Source organism: Notamacropus eugenii, chromosome 2, assembly GCF_028372415.1.
Source record: "Notamacropus eugenii isolate mMacEug1 chromosome 2, mMacEug1.pri_v2, whole genome shotgun sequence".
NCBI lineage: Eukaryota > Metazoa > Chordata > Mammalia > Diprotodontia > Macropodidae > Notamacropus > Notamacropus eugenii.
Window position 1 is genome coordinate 353,792,013 of NC_092873.1, and position 19,667 is coordinate 353,811,679.

At 40.4% G+C, this 19,667-nt stretch overlaps 1 protein-coding gene across 4 annotated transcripts in view; it reads right to left on the reverse strand.

The window, feature by feature from the left end:
* Positions 1–19,667, reverse strand: part of NPEPPS (aminopeptidase puromycin sensitive) — a 119,622-nt gene that overhangs the window by 72,842 nt on the left and 27,113 nt on the right. Inside the window, exons 1-2 of one of the 4 annotated variants that reach the window (XM_072646215.1) lie at positions 15,062–15,178; positions 12,238–12,385 (exon numbers count right to left, since the gene is read on the reverse strand). Coding sequence is in view for 1 of the 4 variants with exons in the window: in XM_072646214.1 (XP_072502315.1) it covers positions 4,681–4,968 (288 nt within the window). In the remaining 3 variants the exon portion in view is untranslated. Of the gene's footprint in view, positions 1–3,844; positions 3,992–4,680; positions 5,162–12,237; positions 12,386–15,061; positions 15,179–19,667 lie in introns of those variants that run through there. The other 3 variants (XM_072646216.1, XM_072646214.1, XM_072646217.1) reach the window with 3 other exon arrangements.

Sequence of the window (19,667 nt, forward strand, 5' to 3'; positions counted from 1 at the left end):
ACTGTTTTGCCATCAATTGAACAGATAAATAGTTCAAAAGAATTTTAGCATTACTGCCTTAAGGTATCTTCTTGCTCCAAGGTCCCTAACTTCATTTTCTGGATTTAAAGTAAATATTAAATGCTAAAATTAGCTGCAAAACGTTTTGATAAAAAGCTCATTTTCAACTTTTTCATTTTATTCTTCTATGGAATGAAACATTAGAATGTTCATGTATCCCTTGTTTCCTTCCCAGGTTTCCTACCAGGTTGTCAGCTACAGAATGCTCTTCAACTGAAATGAACACTGAACTGAACTAAACAAGACAGCTTGACCCTTGGTAACAATTTTACAAAAGAGGTTTCCTATGCTTAAAAAGACTGCAATCTGTAGCAGCTCCTGTTTTTCTGAGTAAGTTTTTTACTAGAACCATTCAGAAAGGTATTTGTTATAATGTGAACCAAGAATCTTTACTAAAGTCCAGAAATGTCAATAAAACAAACTCCAGTTGTGGCATTTTCTAAATGCCAGTCATTTTAAAGTCGGACTCACTCATATTAACAATATACTTGAGTTTCACCATGTGTATATAAAATTTATAATAATCTGACTGTGAAGCAGTAATGTAATTTCTCAAGGCAACTATGAGAAGATGATTTGTGAACACAAATATGGGACAAATTTTCTAACACCAAAATGTAACAAGTAACAAAGAACAAGATTATACAAATAAGCAATTGTTCAAGCTTGAAGTTTAAACCTCAAAAACAGATTTCAGTGTCAATAATTCAGAAGACTCCTATCCCACTCAACCTTACCTTGCTGGCCAAAATAGATTAATATTATGACCACAGGGCATGCTCTAGACTAAGTATAAACAGATTAACGAATCTCAGATATACAGAAAAACTCCATTGTTAAGTATAATAAACAAACAATAACTTACTACAATAATAGCTCACTTGCCCAGCAATCTGAACCATGCCAACCATCACTGAAAACCAGGAAGGCAAGCAAAAAAGTCCCTAATCATCTAAAATGCATGACACAAAGTGTATGCATTAAAAATCCAAGCACCTCACCCAAAGGAGATGCCTCAATTTCTCCTTCGGACTATTGTATATCTGATTTTCCAGCCCACAGGTGGTTAGAAGTCACAAATTGGAAGTTGCTTCTTCCTTGGGCACAAGGCATGTAAAAAAAACATTACAAGTCAGGATGAAGGAAGACAATGGAGGAAATCATTTAAAAAGACGCAAGGCTATGAAAAATTTGTCAGGCAGGGGCCATTTATTCTAGGAGTAAATAGCTTTATATACACCTCAATAGCCAGAGTCAATGTCATAACCTATTGATATAGCAGAAAAAGCACAGGATTTACAATCAAAGGAACTAGTGTCAGTACTAGCCCTGTCACTAGCTTGCTGTGTGACCTTGTGGAAGTTTCTTTGATGTTCATCAGTTTACTCCTCTATAAAATAATCAAGTTAGATTAAATAATCTCTAAGGTCCTTTCTAATTGTAAATCTATGATACTGTCATGGCATCTGAGGGAATTGTATTATGGCACAGTAAAGTAACTGATGTTTACAATTACTTTGACTAATTAAAGGTTATATTATATTTCATAAATTTTAAGGTGACAGAAGTATGTAATGCAATTCAGAAATATCTCCATTCAAAATAGTTTACATTTTTTAAAGTTTTGGCAGCTAAGTGAGTAGTAAACTTCAGTTATTTAGAAAACCTGACTTCCTTCCCTGACAACGCAAGCCAAAGGAGTATATTACTGCGTAACAGTTTACTGTACTATAGGCCTCCTCCAAACGACTTATTCAGAGGAAAAAACAGTGACAAGTACTGAAGTCAGTATATGTCAGAACAAAGTCCAATTAACACCTTCAAAGCATTTACTGATCTGAAAAATGCAAGTTCAAGTATACCACCATTCCCCAAAAAGTGGGGATATAAAGAATATCAAAATGATTGCTCGTGGAATATAGAAATGTTTTGAAGACTACCACACCACATGGAGCTGACAATATCCATTCAGGAGCCAGGGGTACTTCCTTTCAGTCAAATTAACTATTTTAGTTGTAACTACACTCTATGTAATACATATTTTTTAGCTGGCATATCCTGATCCCTGGCCTTTAAAATGTGGAGTAATTTTCTGTCTTATCACAGGAGAAAGCCCAAGTATTTTATCAGTCATCATTACAGGCTTATAACCAGGGCACAGAGCCACATTGACTAATTTGTAAACTACTTTAAGTTTACTACTTGAGATACCTACCAAGTGCATTTGCCTCAAAAAATAATAAGACAGAAAAAATATGGCTTGTTTTCCTAGTTATAAGGAAGTAAGTTTTCAAAATCCAAGTCACATACACTAATTTTACTCAAAGGCAAAAGGCCAACACATGGACTAATTTCTTCACCTCCCCCACTCGTCCCCACCCAAAACAAAGTTAAAAATCCACTAAGTTTCTAATATGTAACCTGTACAAATACTCTAGGCTTATCAAAAGATTTTGCAACTAAAGCACCTGAACAGTTTGCATACTTTTTTAAGATACTAGGCCAGTAGAGTTAATTCAATCCATATGCATTACAACCTAGGTTTTTAAAGGTACTAATTTTGTTAATACTCAAATGATAGGAAGAGGAAACTTCTTGTTTTAGTTCACATGATCATTAACAAACCTTGCTAAACTCTCATATCTACATACTATGCCCACCTTTTCACACCTACATATTCTTCTTTTATTGTATATTCCAATATTTTATATGTATATAAAATGTATTTTTATTAAACACTCCAATATTTTAATATATACTCTCAGTCCAAAAATAAGCTTTTATGTAATGTTCATCTCTTTTGGAAAAAAAACAACCTATATTTGCTCCAGGTATTCCATCACAAAGAAAACCTCCAGCCCTACACCCTTCTTTCATTCCTTGAATAAACTATAATGATGAAATAAGCTTGAAATTGTCTTTGCTTGTACATATTTTCTAAATCTCTATGTACTTCTCATAAATCTGCTCTTTGATTTTGAAAAAATGGCAATTCTACCGCTTAAAGAAAGGGTGAAAAAAAAAAGAGTTTTTTAAGCATTACTCTTTTCCCACCATACAAATTCATTCACCACTAAGGTCAGTCTTCCAGCAGGTTTGCCAAGTCACAAGACAAAATAATGTTTACAAACCCTCCCACCCAACCCCCTGTTAATCTATATCAAACAGCAGGAGAAAATCACTCTACTTAAATCATAACTAGACCCAGACTCCCAAATCCTAATTTTAGACCACGATCTTCTCATTCTGCATTCATTTATATAAATGGAAAAATTTTAAGTCACCTTATTTTCACAATGCTAAATTCTGCCTTTTGACGCAGTAGCACATCAAAAATATTCCGTCTGTTTAACAACCATTTTGGAAGAATTTTCACCGTTTACCTTGCCCTTTCGGCTGTCATAGAAGTCTGCCAACTTCACTGAATGAGCTTCTAACAAACATTCCAAGACTAGTTTATATCTCTTTAATTTCACTGATAAAGCCTGTCCTCTAGAACGGAGGCCTATTGGTTTTTTCTATCCTTGGTTGTAGTAAAGAAAAAAATGGGGTGGGGGGAGCCCTAAAATCATTTTAAGTAATTAAGTGCATTATTTAATCATTTTTCTTCTAAAATAGCACGTGTTTTAAAGAATATGCCTGACCCAAGCCAGACTGAACATTTCATATTCCAAAATTCCATTTCATTCTTCTAAAATTGAACCTCTCTAAATGGTACTCGTGTAGGCTTGAAATTTACCCCATGTTTGAGATGATGCAGCCGCGGATAAAAAGTGTGACTTACGCATATCTACAATTACAAGGAACAGAGTATTTTCACCCATGGTATGCTAAAAACTGTTCTTCTCAGGGGGAGGCACCGGCTTGGTAACTATCACTGCAGCAATAAATCCACCTGCTTCACAGTCCCCTAAGCAGGGGCGGTGGGGCTCTGAGAAATGAAGAGAAAGAGGCAAGGGGGTTGCGCCCCAGCTTCGAATGGGGGTGGGGGGAGAGGGGAACAAAGTCACTGCTGCACTGTCACTAGGGGGAGGATCATCTTCCTGGCCTTAGAACAAGGGCGGGGAGACTGTGCCAACAAACCGGACTGAGATTAACCTTCTCCCGCCTCCCCCGCCTCTAATCTCTCCCGGCCCCGGCCCCGGCCCTCGGGGGGCAGAGAAGGGACAAGCTGGAAGGTGGAGGAAGGAGAGGCACCCCTCCAGCGACCCCTCTGCCAACCTCAGTCACCCTCGCAAGAATAATGCAGCAAAGCCCGGAAGGGGCGGAGTGGGGAGACCCACACAGGTGTGCTCCGACGCTCTCTTTAGGGGAGGGAGAGGAGACGCGGGAAGGTTTCTGGGGCCCCCCTACCCCCAGTCTTTTGCCACTGCTCCTCTCCCATAGGGCCTTGCCCCCCCTTCCCCCGGCGCAGGTCAAAAGGAGAGGGAGAGGGTGGGCCCGGCCTCCTTCTCCTCTCGGGCCTTCCAGCGGGGCGGGGCGCGGCCCCCTGCCCTCCTCGCCGCCTCCCCCCCCCCTGCTATGCGGCCTAACTGCCCGGGATACCCTCGCACGCCCACGCACGCCCCCCCCCAGTCCCGCGCGCGGTCCCCGGGACCGATCCCCGGGCTCGGGGGCTACCTGGGCGGCGGCCTCCAGCTTGCCCTCGAAGGTGAAGTCCAGTAGGTCGGGCTTGAGACAGAGACTGTAGTTGATCGGGGAAACGTCGGCCGGCAGCCGCTCGAAGGGCCTCTTCTCCGGCATCGCGGCGGCGGGGCCCAGGCTGTGGAGGCGGCGGCAGAGGCTGAGACGGCGGAGGAGGAGGACGAGGGGGGGAGGAGGAGGAGGGCCGAGGAAGCGCAGGCGGCGGCTACGGGGCAGGCGGCGAGCTAGGGAAAGGGGGGCGGCGGCGGCGGCGGCCAGCCACATCCACAGAGCGCGGGCTACCGCCTGAGGAGACCGAGAGAGAGCCGGGGGGAGGGGGAGACCCAGCTCGAGCGACTGCGAGGGGCCGAAGGAGGGAGCGAGCGAGCGATCGGGCGGCACACGGGGGGAGGGGGAGGGGGAGGGGAGAGGAGGGGGTGGAGGGATGGGAGGAGGGAGGGAAAGGGAGGTGGAGGCGGCGGGAGGCATGCGTGCGCGATCCCGCAGTCGGGCGCGCCCCCAGCGCGGCGCGCACGCCCAGGGCTGTGACGCGACGTACGGGGGGGCTGGGGCGCGGGCCACAGCCCAGGGGAGCGGAGGGGGAGGCGGTGCACCTGTCGGGAGGGGGGCGCCGTGCCCGTGAACAGCGCGTCCCGGAAAGGCCGGGACCTAGTCACTTCGGCGAAGAGAAAAGATCCAAGTTTTAGCGGGACTTTTTTTTTCCTCTAAGCGAAAGCTCGGCCAAGGCTCTAAGGCCGGGCCTCGGAAAAATTCGGCCAGGAAAATCCCCTCTTGGCTTCATCAACCTCGTGGAATCTTAAGGGGATGAAAAACTGGGAGGAAAATTCTGCCGTGGCTCCGGCTCGCGACGCCGCAGCCCAGGGCAGAGCCGAGGAAGCGACGTGGAACCTTCCCTGCGGCCGGGGCGGGGGTCTCCATCCCGGACCGAATTTTCCCTCGTCCGACAGCCGTCTTTTGTTAATTAATTTAAAAGGCACCTATTAAGAGCCTGTTTGTGCCATGCGCCGCGCTGCCAGGAGCCCCGAGATACCAGGACAAACCACGCCGCCCCTCAGAAGGCTGGCATTCTACCGAAACCGACGTGGGATTGGAGAGCTGGAGCTGGAACGTCTTAACGTCCTGTAGGCCCATCCCATCCTTGTATTGTACAGACGAGCTAACGGGGTCATTAAGTTTAAGTGACTGACTGTGAGCAGCTAGTATCAGCATAAGGTCCAATCCATTAGCGTAGCCACTAGAGCTAGATTACATTAAAAACGGAGGGAGATTGGTAAATGGGGGTGGGACTCTGGAAGGGCGTCCTGGAGACGATTGCCGCACTCAGGAGAGAGTCTTAAGTCACGTGGAGGAGGCAGAGCCTTCTGGGCATGTGCAAAGGCCCAGACGTGGGGAGGGGGGGAGAGGGCAACAGGTAGACCAGTGGGGCTGGAAAATAGGAAGTATGGAAAGGTAGGCTGGTGCGCAGTTCTTTAGAGCAAGGTCTTTAAAAGCCAGACGGGAGTCTGTTTTATCTGAGAGGCAAAAGAGAGTCCCCTGGAGGTTCTTGGGCAAGGGCGTGACATGGTCAGAACTGTGCTGGAGGACTATTAGTTCGGCAGCTGTGTAGGAGATAGATTGGGCAAAGGGCAATTGTTAGTGCCTCCAAAAAGTCTTCCCTAAGCAATTTGCAAACTATATATCAATCTATAAATGAAAGTTATTCTTCTCTTAAACTACCTCCCAGCTAGAAATACTCTTCTGCATGCTCATGCTACCTCTTAGTACCCTTTGTTATTGCCCTTATTCTGTTTTGTCTTACGTGCAGATTACCTCCACAAGACTATATGCTTCTTGGGTAGTAATTTCTACTTGCCAAAGCTAACCCCACCATTTAAACCTGTCCTCTCCCAGGGATCTTGTTTGTTATTCATCCCTTCTTTGTCATATTTGCTGTATCTATCTTTATTTGCTTCTTCCCTTCTCCCTACAAACATTGATTTTCCTCTCTGTAAAAAAAAAAAACTTCCCGAAATTAAAGCTATCTATGAATATATGAAAAAATGCTCTAAATCACTATTAGAGAGATGCAAATCAAAACAGCTCTGAAGTACCATATCACACCTATCAGATTGGCAAACATGACAGAACAGGAAGATGATAAATGTTGGAGAAGATATGGAAGAGTTGGAACACTAATTCATTGTTAGTGGAGCTGTGAGCTGATTCACCTATTCTGGAGAGCAATTTGGAACTATGCCCAAAGGGCTACAAAAATGTGCACACCCTTTGACCCAGCAATGTCACTTCTAGGACTGTATCCCCAAGAGATCATAAAAATGGGAAAGGGTCTCACATGTACAAAAATATTTATAGCACCTCTCTCTGTGGTGGCCAAGAACTGGAAATCAAGGGGATACCCAACTGAGGAATGGCTGAACAAGTTGTAGTATATGAATGTAATGGAATACTATTGTGCTATAAGAAATGATGAACAGGAAGACTTCAGAGAGGCCTGGAAAGTCTTACATGAATTGATGCTGAGTGAAAGGAGCAGAACCAGGAGAACTCTACATAGCAACAACCACAGTGTGTGAGGAATTTTTCTGGTAGACTTAGTACTTCATTGCAGTGCAAGGACTTAAAAAATTCCCAATGGACTCTTGAGGCAAAATGCCTTCACATCCAGAGAAAGAATTATGGAATTCTATAACAGAATGAAGCAAACCATTTTCTTTTGTGTTTTGTTTTGTTTTATGATATCTCCCCTTCATTTTAAATCTTCTATGCAATATGACTATGGTGAAAATGTTTTTAATAGGAATGTATGTGTAGAACCTATATAAAATTGTATGCCATCTCAGGGAGGGAGTGGAGAGAGGGGAAAAAAATCTAAAATATATGGAAGTGATTGTAGAACACTGAAAACAAATAAAATAATTTAATTAAAAAAAAAACTTCCCTCCATTCAACTAGCATCTGAAGTTATCATCCCATCTTTTTTTTTTCCCCACTGTTAAACTTCTGGAAAGAATAGTCTACACCAGTAGACTGTTGTCCCTAGTCACTGTTTTCTTAAGATTCCTAAACTCTATTGACTTCATTCCTACCACTGCTTTCTCTATCACCAATGACCTCTTTATTACCAAAACTGAAGAACTTTTCTCAGTCCTCATTTTCCGTCACTTTTCTTTGACTTTTATTGGCCAGTTCTTTTTCCCTGACACTTTACTTCGCTGATCTTCTATGAACTTCCCTTCTCCTACCTGTGACCACTCCTTAATTTCCTTCTATGAGTCATCTTCCTCCTCTCTAACTGCAAGTATTCCCTATAAATGAGTGGAAGAAAAAAGAATGTATTAAGTGTTTTCTATGTGCCAAGCACTATATTAAGCCCTAGGAATACCAACACAAAAGTGAAGATTGTCCCATCTGTCAAGGAGCTTACATTCTAATAGAGGGAAGCAACACATAAAGGAGTAGTGGCCAGGAAGGGATATTTTGGTTTGGAAAGATGCAAGATGGTACATGGAACCAAAGTGGGATAGATTAACAAATCCTTTCCTTTTTCCAGTAGCAGTGACAGTATTGATATTGATTTGGATATATTTCCAAAATTGGAAGAGAAAGATGGTAGGGAAGTAAAGCAAAGCATGGATGGAACGACAAGTCAGGGACTCACCAATCAGGATTTTGGAGTCCCAGGATAGGAGCTAAAAACGGTTAAGTTCTCTAAGGCATGGCCTTTGGTTTTGCTGGCAGGACTGCTCAGAACGTAAATGGGGAAAATAATGAAGCTTTTTTACACACTTCAGCCTTCTTGCCTCTCACTACAGTGTCTCCCTTAGTGATCATAACTATTACCAAGGCTTGTTATCAACATCTCTATGCAGCTGATTATAACATCTGCACATCTAGCCCCAGACTGTCCCTGGACCCACAGTACCACATTTTTAAATGCCTGCCCCTCCTTTTCCTACATTCCTTCCACATTTCTGCCTGTTGAAACCTTTTTTCAAGGACCAGCTTACCTTAATTACCCCTCACCTCAAGATCAAAGAACTATTTCTTTCCTAAAATTTCTTATACCACTTTGGCCAGGCCTCTTTCTTATCATTCTTGTCTGTGTTCACGTATTAGTCCATTAGTAAACCACTTGAGAAGAAGGGTTGTAAATTTTTTCTAATTGCTATCATTGTTTCGCTCAATAAACTATCAACCAAGTCTGTGTGCCTCTTCCATTTCATGTTGCCTACACTCTAGTTTTCAAGCCCTAATAAATTTTTACTTAGATTACTTACTAACTTCTTAATTACTTTACATTCAGCTTCTCTTTCCAATCCATCCTTGAAACAGCTGCCAAAATAAGTTCAAAAATTTTCAATGGCTCCCTCCCTCCTATCAGATTAAATATGAATAGCCTTCTACAATCTAGCTCTCATCTACTTTTCCATCTTTATTTCCATTTACCTGCCCTCATACACTGTTTCAACCAAAATGAACAACTTCAGATATCTCCTGATCTTACCCTGTTCTTCCTCTATACCCAGAACATACTCCCTTCCACATTTCTGTCTGATGAAATCTTTCTATTTCTTCAAGGTCCACCTTAGTTGAGATACCTCCTGATTATTCTTATTATTCCCAAGATGAAAGTGCTATTTCTCTACTAAAATTTCTTGTAGCATTTTGTCTCTCTTCTGTCCTTAGACTAAATTTTATTCTTATTTGCATACATATATTATCCCCCTATTAATAAGCCCTTTGAGAATAAGGTCTCTATCTCCTTTTTTAACCCCTAGCATAATGTCTTGCTTAATTCAATAAACAAAATGAATTATCTTTGCTTTGCACATAGTAAAAATGTAATAAACTTTTGTTGAATGAAAGACATTCTACCAGTTATGGTCGTCAGAAGCAACACAAGGGAACAGAGAAGGAAATGTCTCATTTTGAGAGAACAGGCTGATTTTAGCTGTACAAATCACACTAAATATTTAAATACACATATACATAGTAGATACATACTCTTCATCAGTTTTTTGTGATATGTAGTGCAGAAAAATATTTAGTCATCTAATTAAAATAGAGCCCCTACAATGCATTTCTATTACAATTGTCTTAAAATGCATGTATGTAGTGATAAATTTATTTCTAAGCTAGGTATCAATTTATAGACATATATAAACATGCGCACACCCCACATATTTTGTAGATAGGGATAAAAAAAATGTTGCAAGTGGTAAATCGAGGGACAAGAAGGTCCTGAAAGAGATCAGGCTGCAGATTTCAATCTAAAGAAGTTTCAAAAGGTACAATTCACTCCCTAACTTTTAAAAGCTTTCCACAAACATGCTTTGACTGGCCTGACGACCTTACTTTCATCTTGAGTGGATCCTGTACACCGTTTTGAGGGACAGACTTCAAAATTCTACTGTCTTTTTAAAATTTTATTAGAAAGGAGGGATGCAACTCCTTGTGCAGGAGTCTTTTCCAAGTCTCCCCAACTGCTAGTACCTGTCCTCAAAGGTTACCTGCATCTGCTCTGAATTTATGTTTTACATACCCATTTACGTACTTGGTCTCCCTCATTGGAATTAGAATGTCAGGTCTTTGGTAAGCATGGCTATTTTTCACTGTCTTTCCATCTTGGCCCCTACACACACACACACACACACACACACACACACACACACACACACACACACACACACACACACACACACACACACACACACACACACACACACACACACACACACACACACACACACACACACACACACACACACACACACACACACACACACACACACACACACACACACACACACACACACACACACACACACACACACACACACACACACACACACACACACACACACACACCGGACTCTTGGCAGACTACCTGGAATGTAGTAAGCACTTATTTGCTAAATAACTGACTGGCAACTAGATGATGAAGTGGATAGAGAGCTGAGCCCGGAATCTGGAACACCTGAGTTCAAATCTGGCCTCAGACACTAGCTGTGTGACCTGGGCAGGTCAAATAACCCATTTTGCCTCAGTTTCCTCATCTGTAAAATGAGCTGAAGGAAATGGGAAACAACTCCAGTATCTTTGCCATGAAAATCTCAAATGGGGTCACAAAGAGTGGGGTACAAGTGAACAACAAATTGACTCATTTGTCCCACAGACAAATGAGCTATCATTCCCTTATACTTTCGTTATTATAGCTTTTATCTGCTCTCCCTGCCTCCAACCTCTTCCTATTCCAATTCATCCTTCATATATTCAGAAATGCTCTTTGTCAACTAACTGCAGGCCAGCATCATTGCTGTCTGAAGAAAGCCAGCACTTGGCTACAGCATTGCTTACAGAGACCCCTCCTCCAGTAGCCACAGTCATAGCAGACAACCTCAGCTTCATCATTTGTAAGATGAAAGGTTTCAATTAGATGATTTCTAAGACTCTCCAGGTCTAAAACTGTGATGATAATACATCATACAATTTGCCTCAGTTATTTACACCATCTGCTGACTATTACAATAGATATAAATTCATAAGCCCAGCTAACAAACAGGCCTCTCCACCATCCTTCATTATTTGCCTATTTTATGTCCTCTTACTTCACACCCCCTTCATACCTACTGAACTAAATTTGTTGTCCTCTAATGCACTTCTGCTCATTCCTTTTTCCGTGCCTGTGCACATGCCAGTGTTGTTGGATTGATTTCCTCTTTCTGCCAGCCAATCCCATGTCCTTTCTCTTCCACAAAACTCACCTGATCTAAGAAGCTACCTCTGATTAATTCCACCATATTCTGTTTACTATTACTCAGTGATCTTTCAACACTTATGTACTCAGTTGTGGATATGTGATTTTCTATTTCTTTGCTCCTTAAATGCCTTTTTCATTTGTTTCACGTGTTCCTAACTACAAATATCACATCTTCTAATTATTTTATACCCATTCCACCACCCACTCACCCCCACAGGGTCCTCCTATAGGATTTTTCATCCCAATTATTGTAATGTACTGAAAAGGAACAATTTCCTACATACTTTATTCATTTTCCCCTCACCTTACTATTCTTCACGCATTGAGATCAAGATCTCAGAAAGGACTTTCTTTTGTAAAGGCTCCAAGATGTAGAGGTAGCTATGGACTTCTTAATAGTGAAAAATGAAAGCACTAATAGATAAAAGGTTGAACCTTGTTTGACCCCAGTCCTCACAGCTGGGCAGCTGCAATGCAGGAAGTCAAGGGTAAACTCAGGATTTGACATATGTTCTGCTTATAATGTTGGGTGGGACCAGAGATAGGCACATGGTGTAATGTCTATGTATATTCTAGGCATATATGAGGGTCTAGGATGGGGGGAAGAAATCATACCTCACCCCACATTGCTTTAGAAGGTCTAGAAGTACAAGTATTGCTTCACGGCTAATAACTATTTCCTGGACTTTCTTGGTTACCCGGAAGCACTTAAGATTTTTCAGATAAAAAACATTAGGAAAAGATCGGTTTTACCTCTATCTTACATTACCAACCTTGGCAGTTTGGAGATATGTCAACTTGTGTGTGTCAGGTCCACCAATGACTGGCTCTGTCACCTAGGGGCACCATTCCAGAAGGACTTGTGTAGAACAGGTGTTCAACAAATGTTATATTGAATAGCTTTGTACGTCAGCCCTTTACCTGCAAAACAGATGAGAAATGATACCTGCATAAGCCATGTTCTTACTAAAAGGTGCTTCTTCAAATGTGATTTGGGCTGGCCTAAGGAACTTTTCTAATTCAATACATTTAAGCACTAGGGATAGCAGATGAAAGATTGGAGTAAAAGACATAAAAGGAAGCACTGGAAGGGACATTTTTAAAGTAAAGCCTAAAAAAAACTTAAGAGATGGATAATGGGAAAGAGTGAGGGAGAAAGAGAATAAAAATAAAGCATCACTGGTTGTATAATCTTAAAATGGAAAAAGCTAAGGAGAATGCTGAGAACTCATTAAGATACATCCATGGATCTAACATCTCGCCAACAATGCTACTCTTTCCACACCCTCTCATCCTGTGATTCTTATCTGTATTTTTTGGTAAGTCTTCTACAAGGGACACACCTACTACTCTGGAGCTTTCCTTTGGTTATTTTAACATTTTGGAGACACCAACAGAGTGCATCTGGTGTCTCAAATTCTCAACTACACTATCAGTTTACCTCCTCTGGTCATCTCTGACATCTCTGACAATGTCTTTTCCATCATTTCATGGAAGCAATAAATGATCACTGGTAACATTTTGTAGCCTTCTTATATCACCAGCCATCTTTTCATTGTATTTTGACTTATAATTTTTATTCCAAGATAATTTTGCACCCTATGGAATATTAGTATTTAAAAGATGGGCTTTCACAATAGCAAATAGTTTAGAATCATTGAAAAGAGGGCAATTTTTAAAATGCACTAGACAGAAACCTACTACTACAAAGTTCTAGGTCCAGCTCATTGTCTATCTGCCCTGCCTTATCCGAGATACATATATTGATAGATTAATTCAATAGGCTACCCAATCCAATTTTATGGGCCAAAATGGTTTTCATTCACTTTGCTTTTATATAGTGTAGATAGTTAGCTCTTTCTGCATTGCTTCAAATTTCACTGAAGAGGTTCTGTAGCATTCCAAGTTGTCATTCAATTAATACACTGTCATCTGTAAATGGCTCTGGTCCTTCGTTGATGACATCACTATGCTAGAGTCAAATTTCAATGTGTCTGACTGTGGTTGATCAGACCAATATGAGCCTGGAATGCTCTACCACAGGTCGGGCACAAATAGTCCATGTGAACATTTGGGGTGGATACTCTAAATTTGAGCATCTTGTGTTTCCTTTGAGCTGTTTCAGTTCTGTTTTGCTCACAGAACATAGCACCTTCTGCGATGTGGGCACACCAGTCCCCTGTCACCTCCCATGTCACACAACCAATTCCAAAGTTCTTAAGAGAGACCTTGAAAGTGTCCTTTTATTGCTTCTTCTGACCACAATGTGAATACTTGCCCTGTGTGAGTTCTCCATAAAATAGTCTTTTTGGCAAGCGTACGTTTTGCATTCAAACAACATGGCCAACTCATTGGAGTGCTCTCTGAAACAGAATTTGAATGCTTGGCAGTTTAGTTCAAGTAAAGATCTCAGTGTCTGCTACCTTATCCTGCCAGGTGATCTTCAGAATCTTCCTAAGACAAGTCAAATGAAACTGATTCAGTTTCCTGGCATGGCATTGGTGGACTGTCCAGGTTTCACAAGCAGACCACACAATGGCTCTGTAGACCTTCAGTTTGGTAGTCAATCTATACTTCTTATCTAGCATAGGGAATCCTTTTGCATAGATTCTGCAGGATATACTCTATAGCCTTAGCAAATATATACCTTAGGTGAGCATATGTCTCTTTGTTTTATGCCTGGACTGATATTGCTGAACAAAGTTATTATTTTCATAATTATATCTTTCACAAAAATCTGTATAATTTTTCCCTATTAATGATAGATATCTTATTGGATGAGAACCTTCAAGGCTATAATTTTCTTCTAAGTTGGAAGTTTTGGGGTTTTTTTAAATTAACAAACAATAAACAGTATTTTTTATCTTCTACACTTTAATCAATTGTAGGACCATAAAAAGATTGTCTGCTATAGAAAATGGTCAGCAAAAAATCAACCTACACATTCCCCTCCCCATCAATTTCCACCTCTTACTCAAGGACTGGTAATCAAATCAATCATTACCATTACCACTGTGAAGGACGTGACAATCTTCTCCCCCATGGTTAAGCTCAGAATCCCAACAATTCTAAGTCTTCTAAAGTCACAGGCTACCTAGGCCAAAGCTCCTTTCATGGGTCACCACTCTTTCTACCTCATACCTTCTATGTCAGCCTTATCCCTCCAATGTCCCCATCCCATTCTACCCTACCTTCCTGCCTTGAGCCCTTACTTACGTTTGACAAACTGTTCTTCACACTAGAATGAATACTCTCCCCACAAATTGCTTTGTATAATATATTTTATATTTAATTTTCTATATTCACATTGTTCTTCCCCATCCTTCACCCCCCCAAAAAAAAAAAAATTTCTCCCACTGAGAGAAAGATCTGGTTTTTTGTCACCATAGTGCCTGGCACATAGTAAGCACTTAATAAATGCTTGCTAAATCATTACATTTTCATTGATACCATCTAAGCATATGATGCATTATGTAGATTTCTTGAAAAAAAAATTGCTGTAAATATCATGGCCTAACTAACTGTTCCCATAAATTTTAACATGCCTGCCATCTTCAGGTGTGGAAACTGTAAACATCTCAATAACGTGTTTCTTACCTACAGAATGTGTTGAATATGCGGAGTTCCAACATGAAGGCAGAAGTCCACAAAAAAAAGTTTGATAGCAAGCTATTAGACACTGATGTCATGTAGACCTAATCTTGACTCCTTTCTGGAATTCAAAATGGCTGTTGGGATGACCGTTGAAAATGAAAAGTACAGATGGAATGTTGCCTGTCCACCCTGTAGGTTAGGCTAGCTCTGTAGGCCATGCTTGCTTTAATAATACGCCATATGTAAACATATAAATAGTATTAAAATAGAAGTGTGTATAGATATGTTGATATGTGTTACATAGAAATATGTGCATGTGTATATATGTATGTCTACAGATATGTGTAGTCTGTTGCTTTAATTATTGACTTTTTTTATGCTGACCAAGTGACTTCATCAGTAGGAAGAACTCTTGGGTATGCAAACTTCTTCCTCGAAATAGTGATCAGTAACTCTTCTATCTTAGAGAGTTGTGCAGGGCACTAAGAAGTTAAGTAGCCTGTGCATGATCAGTTAGTTGATGCCAGAGGCACAGTTTGAATTTCCCACTTACCCATCTGTTACTTCATCCACTATGCCAACAGCTGCCTCCCCTTAATCCCTGAATGATGTTAAACACACAAATGCCCATATAGACCTGGTGATAGACTTTATTTCTATTTTTTGAGAAGCAGTCTAGAAATTTTAATCACAGTTGGATGAATTTTTTTGGCCCTAGCAATTTTCCAAGACCATCTAAGTCACAAAAGTATACTTTGATGGAAGGACCACCACCAGAACTGATGAAATTAAAGTACACTAAAGTGATTATATAGAGCAGAACTGCACAACCTGTGGCCCAAGGGCTGCTTCGCCAAAGGATCTCAAGCGGCCCAAAATAAAGGTAGAGGCTGTTTTCCTCTACATTTTTGGGGGGGTCACCGGAGATCCTTTGGTGGGCCACAGGTTGTATAGGCCTGACATAGAGTATGATAATGCTTTCTTTTTGTTTGCGATTGACAGCATGAGTACCTCATGCATGTGAATGTGGTTGAAGGAAGGCTTTTTATATACCTCAAATTCTTTTAATTCTCTTGGTATCTTTCCATCAGGAAGTTGAAATTGAGTCATAAACTAGTACTCTTACTTCCTTTCTAACTTCTTTTTCTTAACTCACCTCTTCCTTCTTCACCATACTTGACCCCAAGTCTAGCACTAGCTGTTTGCCAGCCCCTGATGACTGAAGCAACATGACCAAACCCAGCCCCTTGCCACTAATCCTCAAATCAAGATGAGCCAGTCTGGCTAAAACCTCTCCTGGCGGGTTTGCCACAAAGGCTTTGCAAAGTGTACATCCACCACTTCAGTACAGCTCACACCCTCCATTGCTGACAAAAATGCATCTGTGGGTGTATGAGGCGTGGGTCTCTGGAATGCTACTCCAACATTTCTCGAAGAATCCCAAGGCTGTAAAGGTTACAGTTCTGTAGCTGACATGTTAGTATTAATAGTAATTAGTTCCTTTGGCTGTCTGGTTGGGTTTTTTTTTTTTAAGGGGAAAACAAGGGGGAAAAATGGATCAGAACTGAACCACTCCAATGGAGTTAACTAAAAGAGAGGAGACTTAAAAATCACAAAATCCTGGAAATCTTAGCATCCAAGTGGCCTCAATTTCTCCTCCCTTTAATTTTATCTCTAATCTGCCATTTTATGGATTAAAAACAAGTTTATGTTGACCCTTTCACCTCACAGAAAGCATTCCCAGTCTTTGTCTAATGTTAGGTTTGAGGTGAGCAGATTTTTAAAGCAAGAGTTTAGTAGACTCAAAGATATGCAGGTCTCATGGGGTCTGTTTTTATAAGGGCAGGTGTTTGCCCTGGGGGCTTTTGTCTCATACCATAAGCAATTCAGTATTTGGGATAGTATGCTATCTGCTAATATAATATGACCCTGAAGAATCTGTACTGCATATGGGTGTAATAAATCCTTCAAGAGCCTAAGAAAGCTAGAACTTGATTCATGTAGGATGATAATTTTTTCTGGCAGACGTATTATTTATACTAACTAAAATGTTGCTGTGCCCGTCTCCGTACACACCTCTGACCTTTTTTTTTTACTGGTTGTCCCCATGCCTAGAACACTCTCCCTTTTCTTCATTTCCTAGCTTCTCTGGCTTCCTTCAAGTCTCAGCTAAATTCCCAACTTCTTCAAGAGGACTTTCTGAATCCTCCTTAATCTACCCACAATTTATCATTATACAAAATTGTTTTCATGTTGTCTCTGCCATTAGAATGTGAACTTCTTGAGATCAGAAAGCTTGTTTTTGTTTTTCTTTGTATCCCCACAGCTTAATGTACTGCGGGGCACACAGCACACTAGCTAACTGCCTGCCACAAATAGTAATAAAATTATTGTTTAAAAAAAAAAAGATATTTGCTGCTTTATAATACAATCTGACATCTGGTAGAGCTAGACCACCTTCACTAGCATTTCTTTTCATTAGTTCCCTTGATGTTCTGGACCTTTTGTTCTTCCCAGTGAATTGTGATATTATTTTTTCTAGCTCTAGAAAATAGTTATCTGATAGTCTGATTGGTATGGCACTGAATAAGTAAATTAATCTAGGTAGAACTGTCATTTTTATTGTATTGACTCGGCCTACCCATGAGCAACTGATGTTTTTCCACTTACTTAGATCTGACTTTATTTGTGCAAAAAGTGTTTTGTAATTGTATTCATATAGTCCCTGGATTTGTTTTGGCAGATAGACTCCCAAATATTTTATGGTGTCTACTGTAGCTTTAAATGGGATTTCTCTTTCTATCTCTTGCTGTTGGGCTTTGTTAGTAATATACAGAAATGCAGAAGATTTGTGTGGGTTTATTTTGTAACTTGCAACTTTGCCAAAGTTGTTTATTATTTCAAGTAGTTTTTTACTTGATTCTCTGGGATTCTCTAAGTATATCATCATATCATCTGCAAAGAATGATAACTTAGTTTCTTCTTTGCCTATTCTTAATCCTTCAATTTCTTTTTCTTCTCTTATTGCTACAGCTAACATTTCTAGTACCATATTGAATAATAGTGGTGATAATGGACATACTTATTTCACTCTTGATCTTCCTGGAAATGCATCTAGTTTATCCCCATTGCATATAATGCTTGCTGAAGGTTTTAGGTAGATACTGCTTACTATCTTATGGAAAGTTCCATTTATTCCTATGCTCTCCAGTGTTTTCAATAGGAATGGGTGTTGTATTTTGTCAAAAGCTTTTTCTGTATCTATTGAGAAAATCTGTTTCTGTTAGTTTTGTTATTGATATGATCAATAATGCTAATAGTTTTCCTAATACTGAACCACCCCTATATTCCTGGAATAAATCCTACCTGACCGTTAATGTATTATTCTCATGATAAGCTGCTGTATTCTTTTTGCTAAAATCTTATTGAAAATTTTTGCATCTATATTCATTAAAAAAATTGGTCTATAATTTTCTCTGTTTTGGCTCTTCCTGGTTTAGGTATCAAAACCATATTTGTATCATAAAAAGAATTTGGGAGGACTAATTCATTGTTGGTAGAGCTGTGAGCTGATCCAACCATTCTGGAGAGCAATTTGGAACTGTGCCCAAAGAGCTACAAAAATGTGCATACCCTTTGACTCAGCAATACCACTTCTAGGACTGTGTCCCCAAGAGATCATAAAAATGGGAAAGGATCCCACACGTACAAAAATATTTATAGTAGCTCTCTTTGTGGTGGCCAAAAACTGGAAATCAAGGGGGTGCCCATCAATTGGGGAATGGCTGAGTAAACTGTAGCATATGAATGTAATGGAATACTACTGTGCTATAAGAAATGATGAACAGGAGGACTTCAGGGAGGCCTGGAAAGACTTATATGATCTGATGCTGAATGAAAGGAGCAGAACCAGGAGAACTTTGTACACAGCAACAACCACAATGTGCGAGGAATTTTTCTGGCAGACTTAGTACTTCATTTCAATGCACGGAGTTAAAAAATTCCCAATGTTCTCCTAAGGCAAAATGCCTTCCACATCCATAGAAAGAACTGTGGAATTCAATTGCAGAATGAAGCAGATCATTTTCTTTTGTATTATGTTTTGGTTTGTTTATGATTTCTCCCATTCATTTTAATTCTTCTATGCAACATGACTAAGGTGAAAATGTATTTAATAGGAATGTATGTGTAGAACCTATATAAAACTGTATGCCATCTCAGGGAGAGAGTGGAGAGGTAGGGGGGGAGAGAGGGGAAAAAAAATCTAAGATATATGGAAGTGGTTATAGCACACTGAAAACAAATAAAATAATAATAATAAAAAAGAAAGAAAACCAGTAATAGAGAACTTATTTTCCCTACCCCTTTTCCAAACTTCCCTATTTCTGTTGAAGGCCTCACCATTCTTTCAGTCTCCTAGGTGTAAGCCTCACTTATCCTCCATTCCTCATCCCTCATCCTTCACATATCCAATCAGTTGCCACATCCTTCTATTTCAATCTCCGGCTAGATTATAATGATCTTCTAATTACTCTCTTTGCCTCAGATCGCTCCCCACCCCAATCTATCCTCTACACAGCTATCAAAGTGATTTTTCTAAAGAACAAAT